At 45.2% G+C, this 27,607-nt stretch overlaps 1 protein-coding gene across 2 annotated transcripts in view; it reads left to right on the forward strand.

The window, feature by feature from the left end:
• The first annotated feature begins 4,609 nt into the window (after positions 1–4,609).
• The window catches only part of ASB18 (ankyrin repeat and SOCS box containing 18), a 63,433-nt gene continuing 40,435 nt past the window's right edge, over positions 4,610–27,607 (forward strand). Inside the window, exons 1-2 of one of the 2 annotated variants that reach the window (XM_067740136.1) lie at positions 4,610–4,846; positions 26,862–26,984. In XM_067740136.1, the coding sequence (XP_067596237.1) occupies positions 4,642–4,846; positions 26,862–26,984 (328 nt within the window). In that variant the 5' untranslated portion in view covers positions 4,610–4,641. The remainder of the gene's footprint in view (positions 4,847–26,861; positions 26,985–27,607) is intronic. The other variant, XM_067740135.1, reaches the window with a different exon arrangement.

A 27,607-nucleotide genomic window follows, 5' to 3' on the forward strand; every position in this document is an offset into this window, starting at 1 on the left:
CGTGTTTTCTGGGTGCATGAATTGCTGCCCATAAAGACCACGTAACAATGCCCCTTCACAAAGCAGTCCCCACAGCCTAGCAGGTTGACGGATGAGCCCTTCCCGCCACACATAAGTCTTGGCCGAAACTGACAAGCCTGAAAAGCTATGAGGAACCCCTTAAAAAGGAATTTAGAAAAATCTTCCTCCGAGTTGAAAAGCTTCTGATCCCAGGGAGACAGCTCTGTGTTGCTGAAGCTGGGAACTGGGAGAGCCGGACTGCGGGGACAGGAGAGAGGAGAGAACAGCCCGAGGTGGATGGAAACACCACGGCCGGGAAGGGAGCCCCGGACCAGCCCCGAGCTGAGAGGGTCCACAGCTGGATTGGACGGTGAGGTTTGAGCCAAGAGCACTTGGGGGCTGACCTACGGGGAACCCGTGTGTTGAAGGAGCAACTCTCCAGGACCTGAGGATCTAAGAGGGGCCTTTCAGGCTCGAAGAAGCAGCCAGGCTCAGAACTGGACCCACTTCACAGCGGAATCATGCCACAGTCACTTTGAGTTAACCTGGATATGCCCGGTGTTTGTCCCTGACCTGAGGTCACAATGGGGTCTGCGTATCTGGGACTGACCATTTCTCCCAGACCATGACCCTCCATTGGCAACTGACTCACTGATTTTCATCCTAACACGGGGCTGAGACTAAATTAGACCCACACTGTATTCATGTATTCATCAGGCATTGTTATCTTGCTGCAAAATAGTTCAATACCAAGAGTATTGACAGAGAAAAAGTTCCAAGGCTGGTGGTCTCTGAAGGCGTGCTATTGGGCTCTGCACAGCTATACCAACCTCACTGGATGCAAACTTCATGACGCAGCAGAATTCTAGCTAATGTTTATGCTTCTCTGTGAGGATCTGTTACCAGAGTCCTCATCTAAACACATTTGTAAACATAACTTGATGTAAATCACATACAATATATCACTGAAAATCTGTGAATTATGGTCTCCTCTGATGAGCATTTAAACATCCAAGCAGAACAATGAAGCGACCTTTATCTGATTCAGAGAAAGCCAGGATCCCTCTGCTATTGATTGCTCAAATATATTCTGCACCTTCAAGGACAGTCAGCGAAGGAGAAAGTCAAATACAAGGCTTCCAAGAAGTTAAGGGGGAAATATTGATACTGTGTCCCTCCCCCCTCAAATGATTGTTCAGCCAGTGGGGGACTGAGGCAGGGTGGGCAGTAGGGGGTCCCATGAAATAATCAAAAAAGGAAAGACAAAGAAATAGAGATCAGAAGATTTCACACTGAAATAAAGAAATTCGTGTTGCCTTAAATATAATTGGTGTTAGTTACATTTCAATTCCTAATTTATACATAGCGGGGTTGATAAAGAATTACATTATAACAAAATTAGCCAGAATAATTAGCATAGTATATGTGCTACTGATTAAACACCCAGCAGATAGCTTGGTAATTAAGATCAGCGAGTGCCGTATTTTGAGGCTTTGTCATCTTATTATCTGCCTAACAAGTGCTTCCTCTTTAGCTCCCTTCTGATTTGAAGTTTGATAGCAATCTCTAATAATTCTCAGTTTATTTCTTTAAATTACCGTACCCAAATTCCGATCATTTTCCTGCGGTCACTACCCTCCCTCTCTTTGTATTGACACAAACGTGCTGGTGTCAGATTTCCTTCTAAACGTAAAGGCGTTTGTGCTTGGAAATTCAGGTTCAAAATCTCTTTCAAAACCCATCATTCTTTGGCTGAAAGAAAGAACCAGAGGCCAACCACACGCTCTGCAAGTTAGTCAAACGTCTGAATACAGATCTATAGAGTTCATACCTCCTTTCTAGGCAGAGCCCCATTGCCAGCAATTCCAAGAATGTGTCCACCAGGGTCCAACAGCAGCCCCTCAAGTGGCCCTGGCTGCTTGCTCACTGATGACCCTAGCCCGTGATGCCACTGCTCCGTATTCGGGGAGTCTGGGGTCAGCTGCTGCCCTTGCAACACACGGTGAGATTTTGTCATGGAAGACAAGAGTTCAACTACCAAAGAACAGAAAGCTTGGGGGCTGACTCACATTCTTTTCACAGGCAGAGCTGTGGCTGCTGCATCTCTTTAGACTGAAACCAGAACGTGTCCATGGTTTTAAAGGCAGAGTGAACACACCTGCATCAACCAGGAATACTTTTAGCTGCAAGTCACAGAAAACACATGAATAGTACTTAAGGAATAAAGACAAGAAGTCTGGCAGTTGGCGGCCTGGAGCTGGGGCAAAGGTTCAGAAATGTCATCAAGGAACCATCCGTCTCGTCCCCTCTTTCTGTCCCACTCACCTGAGTATGTCGAGCCTTCATTTCATGTCCATCACCTCATGGCTGTAAGTTGGCTGCCACAGCTCCACACATTATGTCCGTGTTCAAGGAAAGAAGAAAGGGAAAGGAAAAAAGTGCCAACCGCTACTTCCCCTTTCAATCAGGAGAGCAAAGAACTTCCCAGATGCACCAGAGCAGACCATGCCTGCCCTCACTGGCCAGAACGGGGTTGCAACGGAGGCTAATTCTAGAGTATCTAACAAGGAGACTAGGGCGGAAGTTACTGACTTGGAGAAACATGATTCAGCACCAGGGACCAGGCACACAGTCACAACAAAGAAAACCCAGGGTCTCTTAGGTAGGAGGAAGGAGAACAAATACTAAGTAGTAACTTCAGGGCTGGCTCCTCAAATGCAGATGCAGACATGTCGGGAAAAGCATCAGTGTATGGAACAGAAGCTGCAAAATCATGCAGAGGATCTGAGAGGAGGGGGTGTATTATTCAGGGCTCTCCAGAGAAACAGAACCAAGAGGATGTGTGTGCATATATATATATATTCTTAAAATAAAGGTATATATGATTTATTTTAAGAAATAAACTCACGCAATTGTCACAACCAGCAAGTCCAAAACCAGCATGTAGGCCAGCAGGCTGAAGACCCAGGAAGAATTGCAGTTCTAATTCAAAGGCCGTCTGCTGGCAGTATTCCATCTTGCTTGGGGGACATCAGTCTTTGTTCTATGAAGGCCGTCAACTGATTGGATGAGGCCCACCCACATTATGGAGGGTCATCGGTTTTCCTCAAAGTCCACCAAATTAAACATCATCATCTCATTTAAAAAAAAAAAAAAAAAAAAAAAAGAACTTCACAGGAGCATCCAGTATATGTTTGACCAGGTATCTGGGCAGTGTGGCCCAGCCAGATTCACACATAAAATTAACCATCACACAGGGAGACAAGACAAAGTAAGAAAGGGAAGAGGTAGCAAGACTGGGACACAAGGTGAAGAGGGCTCTATAAAAGCTATGTGATATATATACATATATATGTATAACTGAATCACTTTGCTGTACACCAGAATATAACACAACACTATAAATCAACTATACGTCAATTTAAAACTTATTTTTAATTTTTCAAATTTTAAACTTTAAAAAAATAAATCTATGTGAGGAAAGAGGAGAGATGTCATTGAAGGGCACAAACTTGCAACCAGCAGGTAAATAAGTCCTGCAGATCTAATGCACAGTATAGTGTCTATAGACAACAATATTGTATTATGAACATCAAACTTTCTAAGACATGAAGAAAAGTTAATTATCCCCACCACAAAAAAAGAAGTCATAATTCTGCAACATGACAGAGGTGTTAGCTAACAATGGCAATCATGTTACAATATATAAATGCATCAAATCAACATGATGTACACCTCAAACTGACATGTATATGTTATATGTTCAATGTATTTCAATTTTAATATATCCAAAAATTAATTTTTAAGCTAAATGGCATAGCCTGGGCCCCTCAGGTCATTACAGCATACAGGTGCTGCTGGAGCAGCTGTGTTTTGTGCCCAGGTTCAGGTGGGGAGATACAGGACCACTAGAGACAGAGGTTATGGAAAAAAAGTCCACTACCCCCAGGAGTGCATAGAAACCAACATGAGTGCTTTGCACTTCCACGGGGCACGGAATTGGGTGCTTTAAGCCAAAGTTAGCAGCCTTAAGAAGTACAGAGGCTGCTGCTAATACTTCGGTTACTTTCTGGTTCACTTATGTGATGCTTTCATCTTCTCGAGACCAGCCAGTCCATCCTGAATTTGGAAACCAAAGATTTCCCTGCATTCTCAATTTCAAGGCATGTCCAATTTATAGTCAACCAGGCTCTCTTTTTAGATGAAGTGAAGGAATACGTGGTGTAGAACGTTACAGTATGTTCCTTTCAACAGAAAAAAGGTTGCAAGCCCAGGCTCGGGAAAAGGATTTTAAGGTTTCAGGACAGAGTCTCACTTTGATAAAAGAAGATGTTGATCGGCAGTACCGACAAGAGATTTTTTTTTTAAAAACGCTGTCCCCTTGGCTTCTCCCACTCACAGACAGGTCTACTGCCCCCCTGTCTAGAATGATCCTTAAGTGAGGACTTGGGGAGATTAATTCCCATCTCCCTCTGAGGAACGGGGTGGGGAGGACTGCTGGCGGGTGGCCGTTCCCAGGGCTGTAACTGGAGCCACGTTTCTTCTATTTATAGACATGCCCGCAGCCCTCTCCGCCCAGCTGCTGACTTTGGACTCAGTTGGGAAGCAGAGCAGTTTGGTCAACACACAAACGACATCACAATGTCCATCTCTGATTGCCTTCCCGATTACCCGGTCAAGTCGGATTTCGTAAATAGACTGAAGTCAGCCCTGGAAGCCAGGGATGAGGCGACAGTGAGGGATTTGATCTGTACTGAAGTTCGGCACGTGGACGCCGTGATAGAACTGGCCAACGACGACTGGATGAAGGACCCCTCGGCCCAGCTGCCCCCCGGGGTGCTCCTAGGTAACTGCGATGAATCCGCTGCTTCCCCATCGTGTGCACAGGGTTGGGGTGGGGAACATCCGGGGGTGGAAGGGCAAATGGTTGAAAAAGGCGAATGATACGTGCCCAGCTGTATGATTCTTATTTATATTCATACGCACTGTGTGCATATATGTATACTGTATATATACATGTACCTAGTATATATCTGTATATATATACATAGTATATGTCATAGTATATATATATATATATATCACAGTATACACATATTTACTGTATTTACTATATAGTACATAGTAAATATATATATACTATGTAAATATATACACAGTAAATATGTATATATGTACTATGATATATAGATCTATACTATGATATACACTATGTGTCTATATATATACACATACACACACATATATATACACACAGTATGTTACATAGGCAACAACTAAAGTGCAATATACAAAAAATTTAAAAAGAGAAAAATTAAACCGTGGCACCGTCATCCCGACCCAGCACCTCTTTTCGTTTCTCCACTTTTCTCCAAGCTAGTCTATTTGCATGTGTAAATTTCCTCTCCTTATAACCGTGTGGTAGATAATAAGTTTGTGTCCTGTTCTGTTGAGTTAATACACCTAAAGTACTTTCCATATTGCTACATGTCTTCTTAATTTCAATCACCTATTGAGGTGATTAATGACAAAATACTTAAACCAAACGCCTGCAAGAGGGGGCTGTGTGTTTACATTTTTACTACTATCAGTAATGCTATAATTAGTGTCTATATTAGCATTCATATGCTTTTTTCTTATTCAGCGTTCTGTCCTTAGGATAAATTCTTAGGAGCTGTATTACTGGGACAAGGATAACAAATGTTCCAAATTGTTTTCTGAAATGATTTCTATTCCTCCTGATAGCGAGTGTGTGTCACATCACACCCTGAACATTATGGGCGGTTAATATTCATATTTAAATCTCCAATTTAGTAAGTGCACCCTGGTCATTCTCCACTGCCTGCTCGTCCATCCTTTTATGTTTGTTTTTTAACATCTTTATTGGAATATAATTGCTTTACAATGTTGTGTTAGTTTCTGCTGTATAACAAGGTGAATCAGCTATATGTATACACGTATCCCCCTATTCCTTCCCTCTTGCGTCTCCCTCCCACCCTCCCTATCCTACCCCTGTAGGTGGTCACAAAGCACCGAGCTGACCTCCCTGTGCTATGCAGCTGCTTCCCACTAGCCATCCATTTTATATTTGGTAGTGTATATATGTCCATGCCACTCTCTCACTTCGTCCCAGCTTCCCCTTCCCCCCAACCTTTCTTTACTGCTCAGAACCAAGTCTTATCTGTAGGGTTTGGGTTTTCTTTGTAGACCTTTTTACATGTGGGCCCTTGTCTAGTCAGGTCCTTGGGCAATATCTCCTCATTTCTTTATACCTTTTTGGTCATTTTGTAGGTCTCCTTCACATAACATGTGTATAATCCCGTTGTCATATTTGCTGAAAATGATATCCCTGACCACAGCTTAACTGTTCACTGCATCGTGCTAATTCTAGCTTGTCAGATGTGCCCTCCACAACGTTAGTCTTGACTCCTAAGGAATGTTCAGGGCTCCCCTCCCCCCACTAGACAGACTCCTTCCCAACACATGTGAGTGCATGCACACACGCGTACCACTGCACACACAAGGCACAAACACACACGTGCACAAACACATGCTCACACACCCAGGAAGGACACCAAAAGGGAACGTGCCTGGGACGTTGGTGCTGGCAAGTGGAGCTTTAATGTGATGAAGGGACAGATCAGAGACTGGAACTTCTAAGGGGGTGACCGTCCCTCTACTCCCCTGTGATGTGGGTGCACCCCCGGTGCTGTCTCTCACTGGTGGTGTAAACAAGCTGCGGAAGGCTTTAGGGAGAAACCGGCTCCTGCTTCTTCTTTTCCTTGGTTTTCCTAATATCTGGGGTGCCGATCAGGGTGAGGCCCCAGGAGGCATGAGCCCAGAGAGCACCACACCTCTCTTCAGACCTTAGCTCTGCCTGCATGGGCAGGGGTCCTCACCGAGACAGCACCTGGTACACGCAACAATCCAGGAGCCTGCCCTGGGGTGCGGAGGGGACTTTGAAATCCTAAACTGCGCTTTGGCCGGGAGTGTTGAGCTCTGCATTTTGCATGTGCACTCCAGACCCACCCTGCCCCCTGCCCAGTGCCTGCCCATGAGGTGCTCTTATGAGTCACATCATCCTGGCCCACGCTCTCTGACCCCCATTGGGTGTAGCTAACGCAAGGTGCTGCAAGGAGCGGGGAGGGGAGGGTATTTGCTCTGGGGACCCCTCCCTGCCAGATCATCGCTGCGATTTGGCTTCACCATTGGGCTGAAGGCTCAGCTCCTGCGTGGCACCTCCTACCTCGCTCCTTGCCCCTTCAGACACAGGGAGGGGGGCTCCCACGGTGGCCCTGGGGACCCCAGCTGGCTTCCCTGGCCCTGCCCGCCTTTGCTACGCCCTGGAGTTGCGCCGTCTGCTTTCTGCTGGGATTCTGACTGGAGCAAGTGCCCGCTCATCACAGCCCCTTTTACAAGCCCATCCCAGCAGGTTGGGGATTTGTGTATTTGGAGCCCCTGAGTTAAAATATCATTTCTTGTCCTTTAACAACAGCCCTAATCTGTTCTTTAGATTCATTTATTAAATAGCATAAGTGTTTTCACAGAAGGACACGTCATCAGTGTTACACATTAATATAAATTACAGGTAACATCTTACTATTTTAAATGAACTACGTGAAAAGCTAATGATGTGATAATATTTTTCTTTCAGTATTAATAACATATTTTTTATTAATCCAAGATAAAAATCTAGTCTTTCCAACAAAAACTAAAATAAAATATCATTTCTTTTCACATTACAAATTGCCCTGCACCGTCTTTACTGTCCCCACCACTTTACTAAACACTTGAAACCAATGAAATCTGTGTTAAGAGTTTCCCGTTCCCTCCCACGAAGAACCTGTATGTTCTACATCATATCGTGTCTACTTCTCCCTGCCGAACGGCGCGATTCAGGACGAGAACAGGTCGATGCTGCTGACATCTTGTCAGGACTTGGGCTTGTTCTGGGTTGTTTTTGTTTCGGGATGATGGTAACTGAATGATTAAGCCTGTGACCACAGGGCACATACTGTTGCCAATGATTTTATTGCGGGGAAAGCAGGCTGGGCTTGAAACGGGGTAGAGATGCAGCACGCTCACACCTGCATTGGGGGGCCGCCTCTCTGGCTAACATGTGAGAGTAGGATTTGAAGGAAACAAGAAAGGTTAGGAAACAAGATCTAGTTAGGAGGTGATTGAAGGCAGTCACCCAGGTGAGAGATGACAGGGTCTAAACCAAGAGAGTGGGGTACACACAGAGATAAAGGCGAGAAATGACAAAGCTGAGAAATGATGGGAAGGGGTTGGGGGTGAGTAGAGGATAGTGCCACCGATCCAGACAGAAATCAGGGGGCTCTGTGACTGTGACAAAGTTTGAGCCTTTGCTGTGAGCCTGGCAGTAACGAGGGGAGGATAGAAACAGGAATAACACACAGGACCGCCTCCCAGGAGTTCAGAATCCAGCCTGTGTCATCACAGGTAGGCTATCAGGTGCCTCAAGTAGCCTTGGAGTGAGACGCTCCAGAGGGAAGCTTGGCCTCTGCTACCAACGAGCTGTGTGACCTCAGGGAAGTCGCTTTCCCTCTCTGAGCCAGTGCCTTTACTTATTAACTAGTTCATGAGATTCCATTAGTGATTCCCAAGCAGAGGTCCCTGAGCAAAGCTCCACGGGGGAGGTCCCCGGAGAACCACGCTGTCAGAGAATACGCAAGGGCAGGTTAAAGGCTGGCTGTGGCTTCACCACCACCAGGGGGGACGGGTGGTTTGCAGATGCGCCTTGGGCAACGCTGGCTCAGATCACTGTTGAGGCCCCTTCCATCTCCAGGCTTCTCTGAGGCCGTGATCCCAAAGTCTCCCTGTCTCAGCCTGAAATGGAGCGAGGCCTCCTTCTTCCTGAGTACGGGAGTGAATGGGCTCGTTCTCGGGGGGTAATTGTGAGTCACGGGGGAACAGCCCTGAGAGAAGCAAGAGCTGTTTGCATTCAGACATACACGTGGGGTCTTTAGAATGTGTGAAGAGGGATCAGAACTTGTAGCAGCACCTTGAAGGGCAGCCCACATTGGGAATGGATACTGGAATTTCAGTCCTCCTGAGGAGGAAGGTGAAGATGAAAGGATGATGATGACCAAGAAGACAGGGCCGGGCCCGGCGAGGGGCAGGGGCTGCAGGTGCCCACCCCGGCCAGGAGAAGGCAGGGCCGAAGGTCAGGCTGAAAAGGCTTTTCGGGGAAAGGGGAGGAAAAGTTGTCCATCCCAAGGACAACGCTTGTTCAAAGAACTCTGAGTATTGTTCACAAGATGACAATTTGCAAAAATAAGAAGAAGAAAAGTGGGCTTCCCTGGTGGCGCAGTGATTGAGAGTCCGCCTGCCGATGCAGGGGACGCGGGTTCGTGCCCCGGTCCGGGAAGATCCCACATGCCGCGGAGCGGCTGGGCCTGTGAGCCACGGCCGCTGAGCCTGAGTGTCCGGAGCCTGTGCTCTGCAACAAGAGAGGCCACAACAGTGAGGGGCCCACGTACCGCAAAAAAAAAAAAAAAAAGAAAAGTAACAATTCTTTCTGCTTCTCAACATAAATATACAAGGACCTTGCTTCTCTCAGTGAGATCTCCATGCTTGTGTGTGAGCTTATTACTCCCACCAAATAGAGCAGAAAAAATAATTATTATTTATTTATCTGCAGCCATGTCACATCACAATAAAAACATAGAGAAAACAGGTACCAGCCAATAAAATGGCAGGAACGACTTGTTCTGGAGAACCCCTCAGGTATACATGGGTCCCCTTAAGGAGGGCAGAGGGCAAAGGAACTTAAAAATTCAGCCCCAGCAGGTAGTGGGTCAAAGTACGGAACGTACCCTCCCTGCCTGGCCACGAGGCAGAAGAGTGGTCCTCAATCAGGATTCCCCTAAAGACGCAACTCACCTGTGCCCTTGTGAAGCCACCTGCTCTCCTGCAAAGATGTACTTCAGATGCCCTGTGGGATGCTGGGAAGGGCATGGAGGTCTCTAACAGATGATCAGCCCTCTCCCTGCTAGTCAGACTGAGACTGGCCCGCTGTGAGGGACCCGGGAAGGAGGCCTGGGACTGGGGCACAGCAATCTCTCTCATTCTCTCCCTGTGTGTGTGTGTGTGTGTGTGTGTGTGTGTGTGTGTGTGTGTGCGAGTGTGTGTGTGTGTGTGTGTGTGTGTAATGAGAGGAACAGAGCTGAGGCCCCAGCTCATCCACAATCTGCTCCCCCATCTTTCCCACCTACCCCCTCCCAACAAGAACCTTCCTGTCAGGAGGACACCCAAATCCCAGGGCTTGTCAGGACCTCCCCTGCCTCCTCGGTTCACCTAGGCCATGCCCTCCTTCCAGACCCCACACACGAGGGCCCCCCTGCACACCCGACCCACAGACCCACCACTTCCCTCCACAAGAGCACAAAGCCCTCAGTCTCCATCAGTTTCCGAAACACACAGCCTCGCTGGGCTAATTTTTTTAATTCATTTTTTTTTTTTTTTTTGCGGTACACGGGCCTCTCACTGTTGTGGCCTCTCCCGTTGTGGAGCACAGGCTCCGGACGCGCAGGCTCAGCGGCCATGGCTCACAGGCCCAGCCGCTCCGCGGCATCTGGGATCTTCCCGGACCGGGGCACGAACCCGCGTCCCCTGCATCAGCAGGCGGACTCTCAACCACTGCGCCACCAGGGAAGCCCCCTCGCTGAGCTAATTTTTATACCCACTGAATGTTTCATTCTCAAATATGGCCTCGTCGAGGGCAAGACCCTTGCCTGGTATCCGGAGCCTGGCTCAGGGTCTTAGCCCTGATAAGTGTTCAAACTCTGGGTGCCCTGGCTGCATGGGCTGGCCAAGCTCTTTTGCTAACATTCACCCAGGTGGACACAGACTGCGTTTCCACAGACATGACTGGGATGAGTCTTTCTGCAAAGAAAGATTCGATTCTACTTTCTGCTAAAGGCAAGTCTCTACTGTTGAATATTAGCAACAACGGCATTACTCGTCCTCGCCCCTTTGCAGTGCCTATCAGCTCACTAAGCAGCGAGCACACAGCAAGGGAGAAAGGGTGGCGGGGGAGGGGTGGCGAGACCCCGCTTGCCCCCCAAATGCATCAACTGTACAAGCTGGTAACTGGCGTAATCAAACTACTTAAGAAACAACTGATTACTAATTGCTATTATTAAGGATGTCAGCATTCCATGATTTTGCTGCTGATATCTTATGTACAAGTCAAGATGCTACTTGAATTCTTGATTGAAATAGAAAACTAGAGGCATTATGGTGTGTTTGGGGTAATGGTATTTAAGCATCTGGAGGCAAGTTAAAGAAATACTAATTGGGTTTTTATTAAGAGATCTCACCCAGCAGCAAGTATAGGTGGGGAACGAGGGTGGGTGAACGTGGGATGGACATAGACCCAGTGGGTCCGTTGGCAGGATTTAACTGTTCATTCAACCAGCTTGACGCTGAGCGCACTGTGCCATCTGAGGTACACCTACTCCCTTTGTCCCTGTGTGCGGAGGGGAGCATCGCCCACAGAAAACCCAACAGCTGAACGTCAGCTAAGTAAGAACAACCCCTGCCTTGGAGCACTCACATTTGAACGAATGACAAGTGTGTGTACGTTGCTGGTGTCATGGATACAGCAAGAGATTAATGGTGAGGTGACCCTGGCTCTCCCACGGACTCAGTGGTCTTGAACCTTGAACCTGTGTGCTCAGTCCATCTCTCTGAACCCTAATTTCCTCATTTAAAAATATGGGATCAGTGGGGTCATCTCTCAGGGTGTTTCCAAAAGGGACGAACTAGGGTTCTAAGAACAACGACTTGTGTTTATGGAGATTAACAAAACCCCGCTGCCTTCACAACACCTTCAGGTGTCGTGCACCCTGGCTGAGGCCTGTGTAGACTGGGCCCCAACTTCAAAGGAAAGGCTGGCTCCAGGCCAGATGGGCAGGGAAGGTATCGCCTGGTGGGAGGCTGGTTTACGAGCTCGAATCACCGAAGACCAGCAGCCTTGCACAGGGCCAGTCTTGTTCTTGTTGTTAGGAGACTAAGTCCGCAGACCAGAGCTTGTTAGCACTGGAGCCAACCGCAAGTGGGGGCAAAGATGGAGGAATCACATGCAGTGAGCACTTCTCTTAGGTATGCGTTTCCCAAGGACTATCATCTTTCCCACTTTCCCGGCTGAGAAAAATGAGGCTCAGAGAGGGTGAGTTCCACACCTCAGATGCCACAGCTGGAGGAGGTGGAAATCCAGAGCTCTTCCTGGCACTCCTTAATGCCTGTAATTGTCCTATGGCTGCATTATACAGATGGGGACACCAAGGCTCACATGTGTTCCCTTACTGGGCAACAGCCAGGTAGGAACAGCACACAAACCGGGTATGTTTTCTGAGTTGTAGTCAAGGGTTCTTGACACATACCCACCCAGAGATGTGTGGTAGGAAGATCCATGAAAAACGTCCCCACTGAGGCTGTGACAACCGTTCGACTTTACGTCAGACACACACACACACACACACACACACACGCACACAACATCAATAGCATGGAGTCCATCGCTTCAAATCATTCAAATAAGAGTATTAAGAAAAAACATAGATGAATGAACGGGGTGCTCGGCTGCAGAATAAAAACAAAAATGGGAAGCAGGAGGTCAGTGATGACAGGAAAGGATGGAGAGGCAAGAGCTCTGCCGTCTTGGCTGCAGCCCTGATCAGAGCGTGTGGGGGCAGGGAGACCCTGCTCGAAGCAAAATGAAATTAAACCTTTCTAAGTACTTATAAATCAGCACCTAATGACACCATCCCACCACCAGCCGGAGCATTGCTCTTATTACTTTGATTCACAAGCCAGGAAAAGATCCGGAATTATGCACAAATTATTGTCCCATCTTCTTAATTAACGCTGATTGCAAAATTCTTGCTAAAGTCCTTGCTAACAGACTCAATTATGCGCTGCCTGAATTGATTCACCCAGATCAAGTGGAGTTTATTAGAAATACAGTTTCCTACAATAACATCAGATTATCTTTGAATATAGTTAAATTATTTAGGAATAAAATGGCTCCAGCAGCATCCCTTGTTTTAGCTTCAGAAAAAATATCTCCCACCACCTAGAATGAAGATATTCCTTTGCTTTCTGCCAGACACACACCCTAGGCTCTATTTTCCCAGGAGCAGGTTGAATTGCTGTGGTGAGATGAGATATATGCCTTTGAGCTAATGGTCCAGCTTCAAAGCATATAGGCAGGAAGAAATATCCGACAGGGTCAAGTCTCAGCTCCCCCCAGTATGAACCGTCACTGCCTGTGGAACACAGTGAAATTGCAATTAGGCTAAATCAGGATATTTTCAGAATCAAAATTGAGAAACAGGCTAATAAAGACATAATGTATGCTGATGACATACTTCTATTAGCATCACTCCCCAGCACACTGGAGAGTTTCGAAAGAACAAAAAGAAACGAGGATAAGAGGGAAGAGGCTTTTCTACCTTTTTCCAGGATGATGGTGGTTCCTGCAATGGTGCACTCTGCTGAGGATAAACATTCCAAAGAAACGAATTGGAAATGGCAAATGCACTACCTATAGCCTGGTACCAAATACCAAAGTCAAAAGCTGGATATTGAACAGGGTCTGGGCTTGTCCTAATCACCACATCCTGGCACATAGTAGGTGTGTAATAAATATTAACAGACCAAAAAACATATGGAGGACACAAAATCTCCTGGGTTGGCACTGGAAAGATGAACGTGTTCTTGACAGGCTGGGATGGAAAGGAAGTTATTCCAAACTGAGGGAGCAAAGGGAGCAGATGTGGAGCACACAGTCTGCACTCAGGGAAGTAGGCGCTGGCTGGAAATAGGGTGTGTTAGTCAGGGGAGAGGGAGGAATATCTGGGCAAGCACTTTGAGACTGCATTGTACTGTGTGAGGCCACAAATCCTAGACATAGGCATTTACACTTAAATGCAAAGGCAGTGAGAAGCCACTCAGCAATGGAATAAGATCATCTAATTTGGAAAAAAATGAAAAACTCCTACATATGTAGGAAGGATAGAGGTGGAGAGACTGGTGCCGGGAGTCATGGCTAGCTGCACACACCCACTCCCCCTCCTCCTTTACCAATAAAGTCCCTATGACAACACCATGTGCTGTCATAAGGTGGAGAAAAAACAACATTTCCCCACCTCCCCTGAAGCCAGGGCTGGCCTTGTTCAAGTCAATAATGGACTGAACAGCAGATCAAAGATGACGGGAGAAAGAGTCAGTGAATTTGAAAACAGATCAATAGAGAGTATCCAGTCTGAAGAACAGAAAGTAAAACGATTGAAAATAAAATGAACAGGGACTGTGGGACAATATAGAAGGTCTGACACATTCAACCAAAGTCCAAGAAAGAGGATGGAGCAGAAAAAATATTTAAAGAAATAATTACCAAACGTTTCCCAAATTGGATGAAAGATATAAACTTACAGATTCAAGAAGTTTAGCAAACCCAAAGCAGGATAGGCATCACAGGAGACAAATGTGTGCCTGGTATCTGGATGCTCTGTTGGCTGCTGTTCAGTCAAACTTGTCTTGAAAATAAAGAGCACATTTCATTGCAGTGAAGGGAGGGAAAAAGGTATGCAGAGAAAAAGACGCAATAACAGCTTCTTATTTGGGGGTGCATGTAACTCTCCTTTTCACAAGCCTGCAGTCGTTCCCTACTGCCTACAGCAAAGGTCGGCAAACTATGACCCTAGGGCCATCTACCTGTTTTTATAAATAAAGTTTTACTGGAACACGGCCCTGCTCATTCATTTACACAGTGTCCATAGCTGCTGTCATACTACAATGGCAGAGCTGAGTAGTTGCCACAAAGACCATATAACGTACAAAACCTAAAATATCTATCTGGCACTTTACAAAAAGGCTTGGCAACCCCTGTCCAACAATGTACAGTTGCAATTTTATAGCAGGTGTCCAAGAGTCCAAAAGATGTGCTGTGAACCAACCCACCCCACCATCTCTCCCACATCCTTCACCCACCCTGTACTCCTGGGACTCTGATCAATAAAGACACTACTCATAGCTCAGTGGGGAGTAGGGGTTGCTCTGCAAAGTGTTTGCCATGAAAATTGACAGTGAACATTTAGAAACGTTGACAGCAATTTGACAATTAATATAACACCCACGTGTGTGATTACTGGACTTGTAATTATGCCCTTTTTCCATTTTATTCTTTCTTGTAATTAATTTTAATTGTATTTTGAAAGAGAATCACTCTGTGACAAACTGGGACCAAAAAAAAAAAAACAATCCTTGGTCCTTCACCTGATGTGGTTGAGAAACCCTGGTCCGAACCAGGCCTCAGTGACACCCCCAGGCCCTCTCTCCCCTCTTGGCCTTGGGGCAGGCCATCTCTGATCTCCTGTCTTCACATGCTCTGACAACATGCCCACCCGTCCTTCCAGGTGGCCCAGGAGCCTTGGGGTTCACAGTTGGGTGCCGTTTGCCTTGCAGGGTATTTGCTGGGGATCCACACCTTCTAGGGGGAGGGGGGTAAGAGGGATTGGCCGGTGACCCAGGCCCTGCCATGCCTCGACCAGCCCCAAGGGGAGCTTTGGAGCTGATCCACGTATCACGGTTTTCCCACATGGGGTCACAGTGGCAGGACCTGTCTACCGGTACCCATCAGTCACTGGATCTGCCACGTCGAGAAGCGTATTCTGGAGTGAGACGCCTCTCTACCCAGAAGGAGCACACAGCCGGGGCAACAAGTCCTCCCGAACAGTGGGGTCTGGGCAGCACACCTCTGTGTCCACCAAAGGTCTTGGCCCTGCCGTGCACCTTGGCTCTGATCCCTCAGACCTACTCTCTGCGGCTTGCATCTTCCCCAGATCCCCGCTCTGCTCTCCCAAGCACCCGCCTTCCAGACTGCACCCTGGGCCCCACCAACACAGCCCTGAGGCCAGGGACACCTGTCTGCCTCTTGCTCAGCCCAGAATAAAGGGACACTCATCCCCCACCACAGGCCAAGAGGAGGAGACAGGCACCCTCAGGGGCCGTGAGCCATCTTTTCCTTCAGTTCCCTCTGTGCTTAGCTCAGATGCCACCTTCGGAGAAAGCCTGTCCTACCCCTACTTCCTGTCACTCTGATACCTTACCTGATGCGTTCTCATCTTCACACCTGTACCCCTATCGATCAGTGATCTCACTCCACTTGTCAGCTAACCGCCGCCTTGTCTGTCTCACCCACAAAGTGTAACCCTCCTCAAAGGCAAGGATTTCTACTCTGAATCTCCACAGGCCTCTAGTACCTGAAAAAGGCCCCTTATGTGTACACTCACTACAGAATAATTCCAAATGGTATAGAAATGTACCCTTCCACCTGCAAACTCTGAAAATACCAGTTTCACTAAACACTTCCAAAACTTGATTTTTTAAAAACCTTTCACAACTGGATAGGCAAAAAAGATGTCTTCTTTTAACTTGTGTTTCTAATTAGTAAAAATGGACATTGTGTACATGTTTAGTGGTCATTTCTATTTCTTATCATGCCCTTTTCCTATTTTTCTGTTGGAAATTCAAAGCTCGCATTCTTTGCAAACCGAAACATAAGGACAATGAACTTTAAGTCCATCAGACACCACTGGGCTCGCTTTGGTCTGTGCACACTTGCAAAGTAACCAAAGGACTCCACCAGAAGCAACCCCCCTCCTCAACTACAGGACCAGTAAACTTCTCATTTCTCGAAGGGAAGTAAAGGATGATAGGGCATAACCATCGGACCGAACCAACTTCAGGAGAGAAGTATTTTGCTCCCCGTGTGAGATTCATAAAAAACAATCAGTCTGAACAAGCAATTTGTCTCAAGAGGCAGGAGCTGCAATTTTATCATGTAATTAAATCCCCATGACAGTCGTAAAGAAACTTCGTCACCTTTATCAGGGAGAACTTCAATGAGATGCTTTCCAGCTCCATCACCAGAGTCCATAAGTGTCCTTCCAGGGCTGTTTACTCGTGGCTGTGCCTGCCGAGGTCCGGGCTGCCCCACCTCCCGCTCAGCCACAGAGGTGGGCAGTGCTCAAGGGCACCTTTGCTTCTGAGCTCCCGGAAAAGCCCTCCCGGGCCCTGCTGAAAGCAGCACTTGACCTTTGGATGAGATGGCATTCGTGATGAGAAGTGACCACGCTGCTTTGCAGGATCTGCACCAGGCTGGGTAGCGCTGTCGGGAAAATAAGCGAGCGAGGTGTCGTCCCCCGGTATCGTACTCTTCCACGTGACGGGAATGAGATTTCTCAATAATGTGAAATGAGTACAGACAACTTAATTCATTATTAACAGATACACTTGATCTGAGGAAGTAAAATGTTTTAATGTTTTGTTAAATGAGGTGTGCTGTGCTAACATTGTTATTTGGAGAGAAGGTTAGGATACGTTAATATTTTTGGATGTTAATGTCTGTGTGACTAACTCTGGTGAATGGGTGGGTGGGTGTGTCCTGGGCTCTTAAAAGCAGAGCCTCACATGCCGGCTCAGCTTATTATTTTTTAAAAATGTTTTAATATTTTTGGGTGAATTGCTTCTTTCACTTACGTAGTATTTTCTTTTTTTTTATTAAAGTATAGTTGATTTACAATGTTGTGTTAGTTTCAGGTGTACAGCACAGTGATTCAGTTATACATGTATATATATATTCTTTTTCAGATTCTTTTCCCATATAGGTTATTATAAGATATTGAGTATACATAGTTCCCTGTGCTATACAGTAGGTCCTTATTGTTTATCAATTTTATATATAGTAGTGTGTATATGTTAAGGTTAAATCCCTCATTTAGCCCTCACCCCACCTTTCCCCTTCGGTAACCGTAAGTTTGAAAAAATGTTGTAATTTTAAAAAGCTAAGGGAGTAGGGATGAAGGAGGAGTGGGCTTTAGAAATTAAATAAGGAGAGTGAGGGTCAAAAAAGGTGTGAAAGTAAATCCACGGTAAGACCTGGGGCCAGTGCCAGGCGGTAGGAACATTGAATTTAGTCTGTCGGATTTAGTCCATGGCCATTTACAGAAACAATTTGGGTAGGAAGCAGAATATTGATCAGGATAACAGGATGCATTCGTTTGTTTGAGAAAGTAATCAGAATCTCATTATGTCCCCAACGGGAATGACTTCCTGGCCTACTGTTCCCATTTACTTGGACGCTTGACCCCAGAAGGAAGCTAGATATTTGCCCAATGGCCTAGGAAAGATTCCACACAGTTGCCCTTTCCCAAGAGCACAAGGAAACTCTACCTCGTGGCCCAAACACACGGGCAGTCACGGCCCTGGAGAACCAGACTGACCCTGTAACAAACACACCAGCCCCACATTTCAGGCTCTGCTGGGTTGTTCCACAGAACATCACCAGAGCTCATCCCCAGACGCTTCTGAGGAAAAGGAAATCATTCATCAATTCAGTGGCAAGATGCAAAGATCCTGATATCGCGTGAAAATAATAATTACCATTTGAACGCTACCATTTTTATCTCATTATCATTTTAAGGTGGATTTTTTTTTTTTGTCTCATTTGATGGAGAAGCAAAATTTTCCTCTTGTTAGCTACCAACGCTACAAGACTTGGTATGGAGAACCAGTTTTTGTGTCTCCCATGGGCAAAACATTATGCTTATAAGTCCCCAAAATATTGTTTACAGAAGTATATTCAGGACTTGAGGACACGGGAAGGGGGAAGGGCAAGCTGAGACGAAGTGAGAGAGTGGCATGGACATATATACACTACCAAACGTAAAATAGATAGCTAGGGGGGAGCAGCCGCATAGCACAGGGAGATCAGCTGGGTGCTTTGTGACCACCTAGAGGGGTGGGATAGGGAGGGTGGGAGGGAGACGCAAGAGGGAGGGGGTATGGGGACATATGTATATGTATAACTGATTCACTTTGTTATAAAGCAGAAACTAACACACCATTGTAAAGAAATTATACTCCAATAAAGACGTTAAAAAAAAAAAAAAGGATATTCACATCCAGTGGACTACCTGGCAAGCTAGGTAGAGAGATTTAGTCTGTTCATTGAATCATCCAGATAAAAGTTGGGTATCCTCTTGCATTTTTGTCTTCTCCTAAGTTCACTCCACACTCTGCAATAAAAGGCCTCAGCAATTAAATTTCTTTACAAATGAGTTTCCTCCATCGAATAGGTACCATCAGAAACTTCATCCGAAACACTAAAAGTATTCAACATATTGATGTGGAGAAAATTGTATTCATCAGAACCCCTCTCTTTCACGAAGGGCACTGTATTTGTTCTTGACCAGCTCTGTGAAGCTGAAACTAGCAAGGCCTGAGAATGTGTGGAACCACACTGAAAGGGAGATCAGGGAGGAAGATTGCAGTGTTTGCGCCAGAGGGCAGGGAAGCAGAGATGGAGGAGACTCATGGGACAAGCCTGTACAAACCGTGATAGACCCCTTCACATCCTCAGTATAGTTACCAAACTCGCTAAGTAATATTGTTGGTTGGCTAACTTGAAAGCAAACAAACCAACCAGAAAAAAAATTCAGTGAGCTAACTTTGTGCCACAGGCAGGACAGAGCACACACATTCGAGCAGACACAGAAGTGGGGAAACACGAGGAGGCAAAGCACAGGGGTGTTCAGGGTTCTAGGGAGGACTCTGGATTGCACAAAACCAAGGGTCCCAGTGAGTAAGGGAACTCAAACGGACACAAGTTACTCTATACAGGCATGCTTTGAGGGTTTTAAAATAAAGTCAAATAATTTGCTGCACTTAGGCCACCTAAAGTTAGGTATAAACGTCACCACATCCATACCATGGCTACCTCTGAGCTTAAAAACAAGAAAGAGAAAACTCGGGGCTTTCCTGGTGGCGCAGTGGTTGGGAGTCCGCCTGTCAATGCAGGGGACACAGGTTCGATCCCTGGTCCGGGAAGATCCCACGTGCCTCAGAGCAACGAAGCCTGTGCACCACAACTACTGAGCCTGCGCTCTAGAGCTCTCGAGCCACAACTACTGAGCCCACGCGCTTAGAGCCCGCGCTCCGCAGCAAGAGAAGCCACCACAATGAGAAGCCTGTGCACCACAACGAATAGTAGACCCCTCTTGCCGCAACTAGAGAAAGGCCCGCACGCAGCAACAAAGACCCAGCGCTGCCATAAATAAATAAATAGATAAATAAATAAATAAAATTTTTAAAAAAGAAAGAGAAACCTCTAGTGCCAGAAACGAGGGGACCCCCGGCAGTGAGTGGCAATTTCAACCAAGTGATTCACGAGGACAACAGGATCCTATGGACCTGGGATGTTGGTTTCACCCACCAATTTGATACCCACTCGTCCACGTGTTCACTCAAATCATCAGTAAGCAAATTATACAGGATCAGGCTGGAAACAGATTCTGGTCTTCCCTTGTGAGCAATGGTTCTCAACCTTGGCTGTATGTTAGAAGCACCTGGAAAGTTTCTAACCCTCCTGATGCCCACGCTGCCCGCTCCAGCCCATTACATCAGAATCTCTCAGGCTGGGATCCAGGCATCAATGTTTTTAAAGCTCCTCAGTGATTCCACTCTACAGCTGCTGCTTTTTAGGCACCATGTATATTATTTCTCCAGTTCAAGTTTTTTAGCAATATTTTCTTAAACAAAGACCCATATTTTTCCATCTTCTCTAAAAGGTTTTCAACCTTCGATTACAGGTTGAAATATTCATACCTATGCCTACATCTCCTTGCATATTAATGAGATAACCATGACACAAAAGAAAATTCTTTGAGTCCACCCTCACTTCTTCCTAGTGACCCACAGAGCTCCAGGTACCCCCACTTCCTTTTCTAAATACTCCCAACCAATCCTTTTCATGATCCATTTAGGGATCTTGCCCAGAACTGACGTCAATTCAGACTTGAAGAATCAAGTTATTTTCCTATTTGAAAACGAAAACTCTAGTCTTCTGGTCCTTCTTCTGTTTTATCTCAGTTCCTCAAAGATTTTGACAATTGTGGAGAAACTTCGTACACAAATTCACCCTTGGAAGAAACTGAGTTTTCATATGGACTGAAGTAGGCAGAGAAGATAAGACTTGAGTTACATCTTGAAGGCTATGCATTGCCTTTTAAACAAGCTGAGAAGGATGAGGATGATAAAAATGAGATACGAATGGCTTGATCCAAGCAAGGTTTTGATGGGCAGAATTGGTGTGCAGCAGGAAAGGAGGAGCCCAACCAAGAGAGCTGGGTGAGGAAACAGTGTTACTCACATAACTAAAGGACATCGTTCAGCTGGTGGGAAGGAAGATAAAGAACTCCTGTGTGTTGGGGTCCGATGGTCACTGCTTTTTTCCATGTGATCTTTTTTATTGAGTTATGATTAACACACAATATTACATTAGTTTCAGGTGTATAACATAGTGATTCGGTATCTTTATACATTATGAAATGTTCACCACAATAAGACCAGTTACCATGTGTCACTATAAAAAGTTGTTACAATATTATTGACTATATTCCCTGTTGTATTATTACATTCCCTTGACTTATTTATCTTATAGCTGGAAGTTTGTACCTCTTAGTCTCCCTTAGCTATTTTAACTGTCCCCTCCACCCCTCTCCCCTTTGGCAACCACCAGCTTATTCTCTGTATCTACGAGTCTGTTTCTGTTTTGTTTTGTTTTGTTTTTGGCTTCTACATGTAAGTGAGATATTACAATATGTGCCTTTCTCTGTCTAACTTATCTCACTTAGCATAATAGCCTCCAGGCCATCCAAGTTGCCACAAAGAGCAAGATTTCATTCTTTTTATGGCTGACTAATATTCCATTGTATAAACATACCACATCTTCTTTATCCAGTCATCTCTGGATGAACACTTAAGTTCCTTCCATATCTTGACTGTTGCAAATAGTGCAGCAACGAACATAGAGGTACATATATCTTTTCTAATTAATGTGTTTTTTTTCCTTCAGATAAATACCTAGAAGTGGAATTGCTGGATCATATGGTAGTTCTATTTTTAGCTCCATACAGTTTTCCATAGTGGCTGCACCAGTTTACATTCCTACCAACAGTGCACAAGGGTTCCCTTTTCTCCATGCACTCATTAATATTTGTTATTTGTGATCTTTTTTGGTGATAGCCATTCTGACAAGTGTGAGGTGGTATCTCATGGTGGTTTTGATTTGAATTTCCCTGATGATTAATGATGTTGAGCATCTTTTCATGTCTGTTGGCCATCAGTATGTCTTCTTTGGAAAAATGTCTGTTCAGGTCCCCTGCCCATATTTTAATTGGATTGTTTGTTTTCTTGATATTGAGTTGTATGCATTTTTAATATATTTTGGATGTTAACTTCTTGCCAGACATATCATTGGCAAATATCTTCTTCCATTTAGTAGGTTGCCTTTTTGTTTTGTTGATGGTTTTCTTCACTGTGCAAAAGTTTTGTAGCTTGAATTCATCCCATTTGTTTGTTTTTGCTTTTGTTACCCTTGCCTTAGGAGACATATCCAAAAAACATATTGCTAAGACTGATGTCAAAGAGGTTCCTGCCTATGTTTTCTTTTAGAAGTTTTATGGCTTCAAGTCATATTTAAGTCTTTAATCAATTTTGAGTTTATTTTTGTGTATGGTGTAAGAGAGTGGTCCAGTTTCATTCTTCTCCATGTAGCTGTCCAGTTTTCCCAACATCATTTATTGAAGAGACGTTTTTCCATCATATATTCTTGCATCCCTTGTTGTAGATTCATTGACCATATGTGTTTATTTCTGGGGTCTCTATTCTGTTCCACTGATCTATGTGTCTATTTTTGTGCCAGTACCATACTGTTTTAATTACTATAGTTTTGTAGTATAGCTTCAAGTCTGAGAGTGTGATATCTCCAGCTTTGTTCTTCTTCCTCAAGATTGCTTTGGCTGTTTGAGGTCTTTTGTGGTTCCATACAAATTTTAAGATTATTTTTTCTAGTTCTGTGGAAAATGCCATTGGTATTTTCATGTGGTTTGCATTGAATCTATACATTGCTTTGGGTAGTAGAACATTTCAATGATATTGGTTCTTCTAATCCATGAGCACCAAATGTCTCTCCATTTGTTTGTGTAACCTTCAATTTCTTTCCTCAATGCCTTACAGTTTTCTGAGTACAGGTCTTTTACCTCCTGAGGTAAGTTTATTCTTTCTGATGCAAATGTAAATGGGATTGTTTTCTTCGTTTCTCTTTCTGATAGCTCATTATTAGTGAATAGAGATGTAACAGGTTTCTATATATTAATTTTGTATCCTGCAACTTTAGTGAATTCTTTTATTAGTTCTAGCAATTTTCGGAAGAGTCTTTGGGCTTTCCTGTATATAGTATCATGTCATTTGCAAATAGTGACAGTTCTACTTCTTCCTTTCCAATTTGAATGCCTTTTATTTCTTTTTCTTGACTAATTGCTGTGGCCAGGACTCTATGTGTTCCCTGAGAGTAAATGTGTATATTTTTTGTCTCTGAATCCCCCAAACCTAATAGCACACCCTACAACATAATATTACACAAATGATTATTGAATAAATAGGTGCATGAATGGGTTGATTTTCAGCCATTTGTGGGGGTTTTCTTGGTTTTGTTTTTATTTTACTTGGCTTTTATTTAATGTAAGAGTCACACATACAGGTCTTCTTGTTCTTTAAAACAACAACTCTGCCATGCTGCCGTGTAGAACTAATCTCTATGTCCTACTCGTGAAACCAATTCTGTCTACCGTAAGCTATTTTTAAAGCTCTCACAAAGAACCAAGTCTGTTTCTGGACTACTACCCCATATCCACTGAAATCAAGCTTGAGTATTTAGGGTGCTGTTGACAAATATAACACTTGGAAAGCTAAATTTAGCATAGAACACAGGGTGGAATGGCTCTTATCCCTGGACTCACCTCCAGGGTCCCACCCCTTTTAAAAATAGCCCATGACAACATGTATCAGGTAGAAAAGAATGCTCCAGTTTAAAGTACAGGCTCCAGTTGGATCCTGGATTATAGTTGCATATGAAAAGTCTTTCAGAAATGTATCTAATTACAAGCTATCAGTCTGAGAAAATAACAGGGCAGAAAGGCTACGTTTAAAGAAACGAAATACCTAAAGAATTACTATTGCTACTGAAATGAATAGAGCAATGACGTAACATGGAAATGAAGAAGGAAGAGTAGATGACTTTATTCTAGTGGACGTTCCAGAAAGGAAACGGTCTCCGTAGTGTTGCTGTTTGTCATTCTCCGTAAGCTCTTGTCGCATGCGTCTGATAAAGGCTGCATGCTCCTTGCAAACATGGTCTGCATAATCTTTACCACTGCATTTTCCATAGCACTCCTCAGCAGTGCTCTGGGACACCCCCAGCCCCTACACTATCTTCACCAACGTGAGCCCTTCAGCCTCTGAGGCACTGTCAACACCACTTATCCACCTGCACAAAGCATCACAGAGGAGCAGAGGCTACACCTCTCCCATCCCAGCACCCTGCAACCCCCTTCTGTAGAGAAGATGTGGGCTTTACCATTTGGGGGAAGCTCCAGGCCTTGGGTCAGCCCGTGTAATACAGTTATGCCTGCAAATCAGGTCTATGATGAGAGTAAAACATCTTTATTAAATTATAAGGGCATCCAATCTCCCCTCCACTCTTTACTGCAAGCCTTGCTAAGAAAGGTCAAGGGTATTCTGCTGAGTCCCCCCTTTGTGGAAAATCTCAATGAAGGGGGCACCCCAGGGGCCAGATTACTCTGAGATCCTGCTCAGGCTTTAGAGGGACTTAGAGAGAGGCAGGGGGTGGTCAGGGGGCAGCTTTGGGGAGTGAATGAGAGTGAGAGAGAGGGACACAGGAAAAGAGGGTGCTTACGAAGTCCAGCTCTGACTAAAGAGGTGCTGCCTCGTGAGCCCTAATCCTTGACATCAGGTCTTTTCTCCTGCTGTCTCTATGCTGTTTGACTGCAACACCACATAGCAATGGATCCCACGATCCCTGGGCTACCGCTGGCACTGAGAGGATGGTGGCTACTGATACGCACACCTCCCTCCCCCGGAGCCTCTGTGCCTAACTCTCCTGGGCGCATGCTCCAACCCCTTTGCTGGTCCAGGCAGTGCCCTCCCGACTCTCCTTCCTCCCTCTAGCCTCTGGTCACATTTTTTATTGTAAGTCACATAGACGTGGCACAGGATCCTGTCAGCCAACTGCACTGGCCCATCCCAGCTTCCTAGCAGGGGAAAAACAAGAATTGGAAAAAATATATGAGAATTGTGTTTTATCTATGTTATAAGAAAACAGTGACCTTATTAATATTTTTAAAAAACTTTCCATTGAAGTATAGTTGATTTACAATGATTCAGGTGTACAGCAAATTGACTCAGTTTTATATATATATATATGAATATATATATATTATTTTTCAGATTCTTTTCCATTATAGGTTATTACAAGATATTGAACATAGTTCCCTGTACTATAGTAGGTCCTTGTTGGTTATCTATTTTATATATAGTAGTGTGTATCTATTAATCCCAAATTCGCAATTTATCCCTCCCTCCCCCGCTTTCCCTTTTGGTAACCATAAGTTTATTTTCTATGTGTGTGAGTCTATTTCTGTTTTGTAAATAAGTTCATCTTTATCATTTTTTTAGATTCTACATATAAGTGATATCATATTTGTCTTTCTCTGTCTGACTTACTTCACTTAGTATGATAATCTCTAGATCCATCTATGTTGCTGCAAATGGCATTATTTCCTTCTTTTTTATGACTGAGTGATATTCCATGATAGATAGATAGATAGATAAATAGGCAGATAGATAGATAGATAGACAGATAGATAGATGATAGATAGATCACATCTTCTTTATCCATTCATCTGTCGATGGACGTTTAGGTTGTTTCCATGTCTTGGCTATTGTAAATAGTGCTGCTATGAACATAGGGGTGCATGTATCTTTTCGAATTAGAGTTTTCATCTTTTCTGGATATATGCCCAGGAGTGGGATTGCTGGATCATATGGTAACTCTATTTTTAGACTTTGTTAATTTTTAGACAATAAAATAAAGCCCTGAACTACAGTGTAGCAAGTAGCTAGTAAGTTACTAATAAAGAACTGTTACCATCCATTAAAAAAAAAATTGTGGCATCTCTCATCTTCAGCAAGGGATGTGCATTTTGGGATCAGTTCTCAACAACTGGAAGAAACTCACAGGCCACCTGGGGCCCCAGATGATGCCTTTGGAAATCACTGGTGTGTCCTACCACGGAGCCTCCCACCCGGGGACACTTGTGCACAGCCCGGTCATTTGCAGTGTCCAGCTGGGCCTCCCTCACACAGCCTTGGGACTGACACAGCCCTCAGAATACACATCCGTTCACCACTGGCCACAGCAGCTAAGGAAGTGGACGGGATGAAAGCAAGAAGACACACTACAGAGCAGGAAAGAGAAGCCCTGCCTATTTCAGGCTGTGTCTGCCCTTGTCGTGCAGAGAGCTGTTTGGAGGATATACAGATGTGCCTGTCTCTAGAGTTTACATCTATATAATCACAAGGGGGTGGCTGAGCTCTTTGGCGTATTAGTAGTCACGTGATGCTGGCCATATCAAGTAACCATTATCACATCAGAGCCCACAGGAGTTAAAAATACACCACCACCCGAGCCCCAACTGGATGACAATTGAGTAATAACAATAGAAATAGCTCACACTCCATAAGACCATCTTTCCCCTTCCTGGAGAACTTTTCTGAGATCATCGGCACTGCAATGAAGAGACAGCCAGAGCCAGTTACAGGGAAACTTCAGATCTTTCAGAAGATGGGAAAAGAGCCTCAAACAAGAGCTGGGTGGCCGGTGCTCGAGTACCATGCTGCCTTGGTCACAGGAGACCTGGACCGTCTTAACCTCCTCATGGACCAGTTCTTCCAGGACGCCAACGTGGTGTTTGAGATCAAGAAGGATGAGATGGAGTGGCAGGTGAAATCCCCGGCCACGTTTGGCCTGTCAGGTACCTTTCCTCCTTTAAAGCCCGGTTATTTATTTTTTTAAGGAGCTACTAACACACCTCTGTGTGTAGACTGCTCACACGGGTGCTGCCTTTAACATACTCGAGCAAAAGACATCTAGAAGCCAAACTTTGCGTGCATGATTTTTAAGAAGTAGTTTTTGTTTTGTTTTGTTTTTTGCAATACGTGGGCCTCTCCCTGCTGTGGCCTCTCCCGTTGCGGAGCACAGGCTCCGGACGCTCAGGCTCAGCAGCCGTGGCTCACGGGCCCAGCCGCTCCGCGGCACGTGGGATCTTCCCGGACCGGGGCACGAACCCGCGTCCCCTGCATCGGTAGGTGGACTCTCAACCACTGCGCCACCAGGGAAGCCCTAAGATGTAGCTTTTAGGTGAGAGATGAGAGAGATGAAACTGAAAGGCCAAGCTGTTGGTGAGAAGGGCCCTTTCCACGCTGGAGGTGCCTCTTGTCTTTAAAAAGAGCTTTGGTTTGAATGCTGATCTGCCAGAGCCTGGATCCAGCAGCCAGGGAGGCAGAGATAAAGTACAGCCTCTCCTTCGAGTGCGCCCGGAGCGGGCCCCTGGCAAGCAGCCGTGGGCTAGTTTCCCCTGTGAATCCGTGAGCACCA

The sequence above is a fragment of the Pseudorca crassidens genome, chromosome 6 (assembly GCF_039906515.1).
Source record: "Pseudorca crassidens isolate mPseCra1 chromosome 6, mPseCra1.hap1, whole genome shotgun sequence".
Classification (NCBI taxonomy): Eukaryota; Metazoa; Chordata; class Mammalia; order Artiodactyla; family Delphinidae; genus Pseudorca; species Pseudorca crassidens.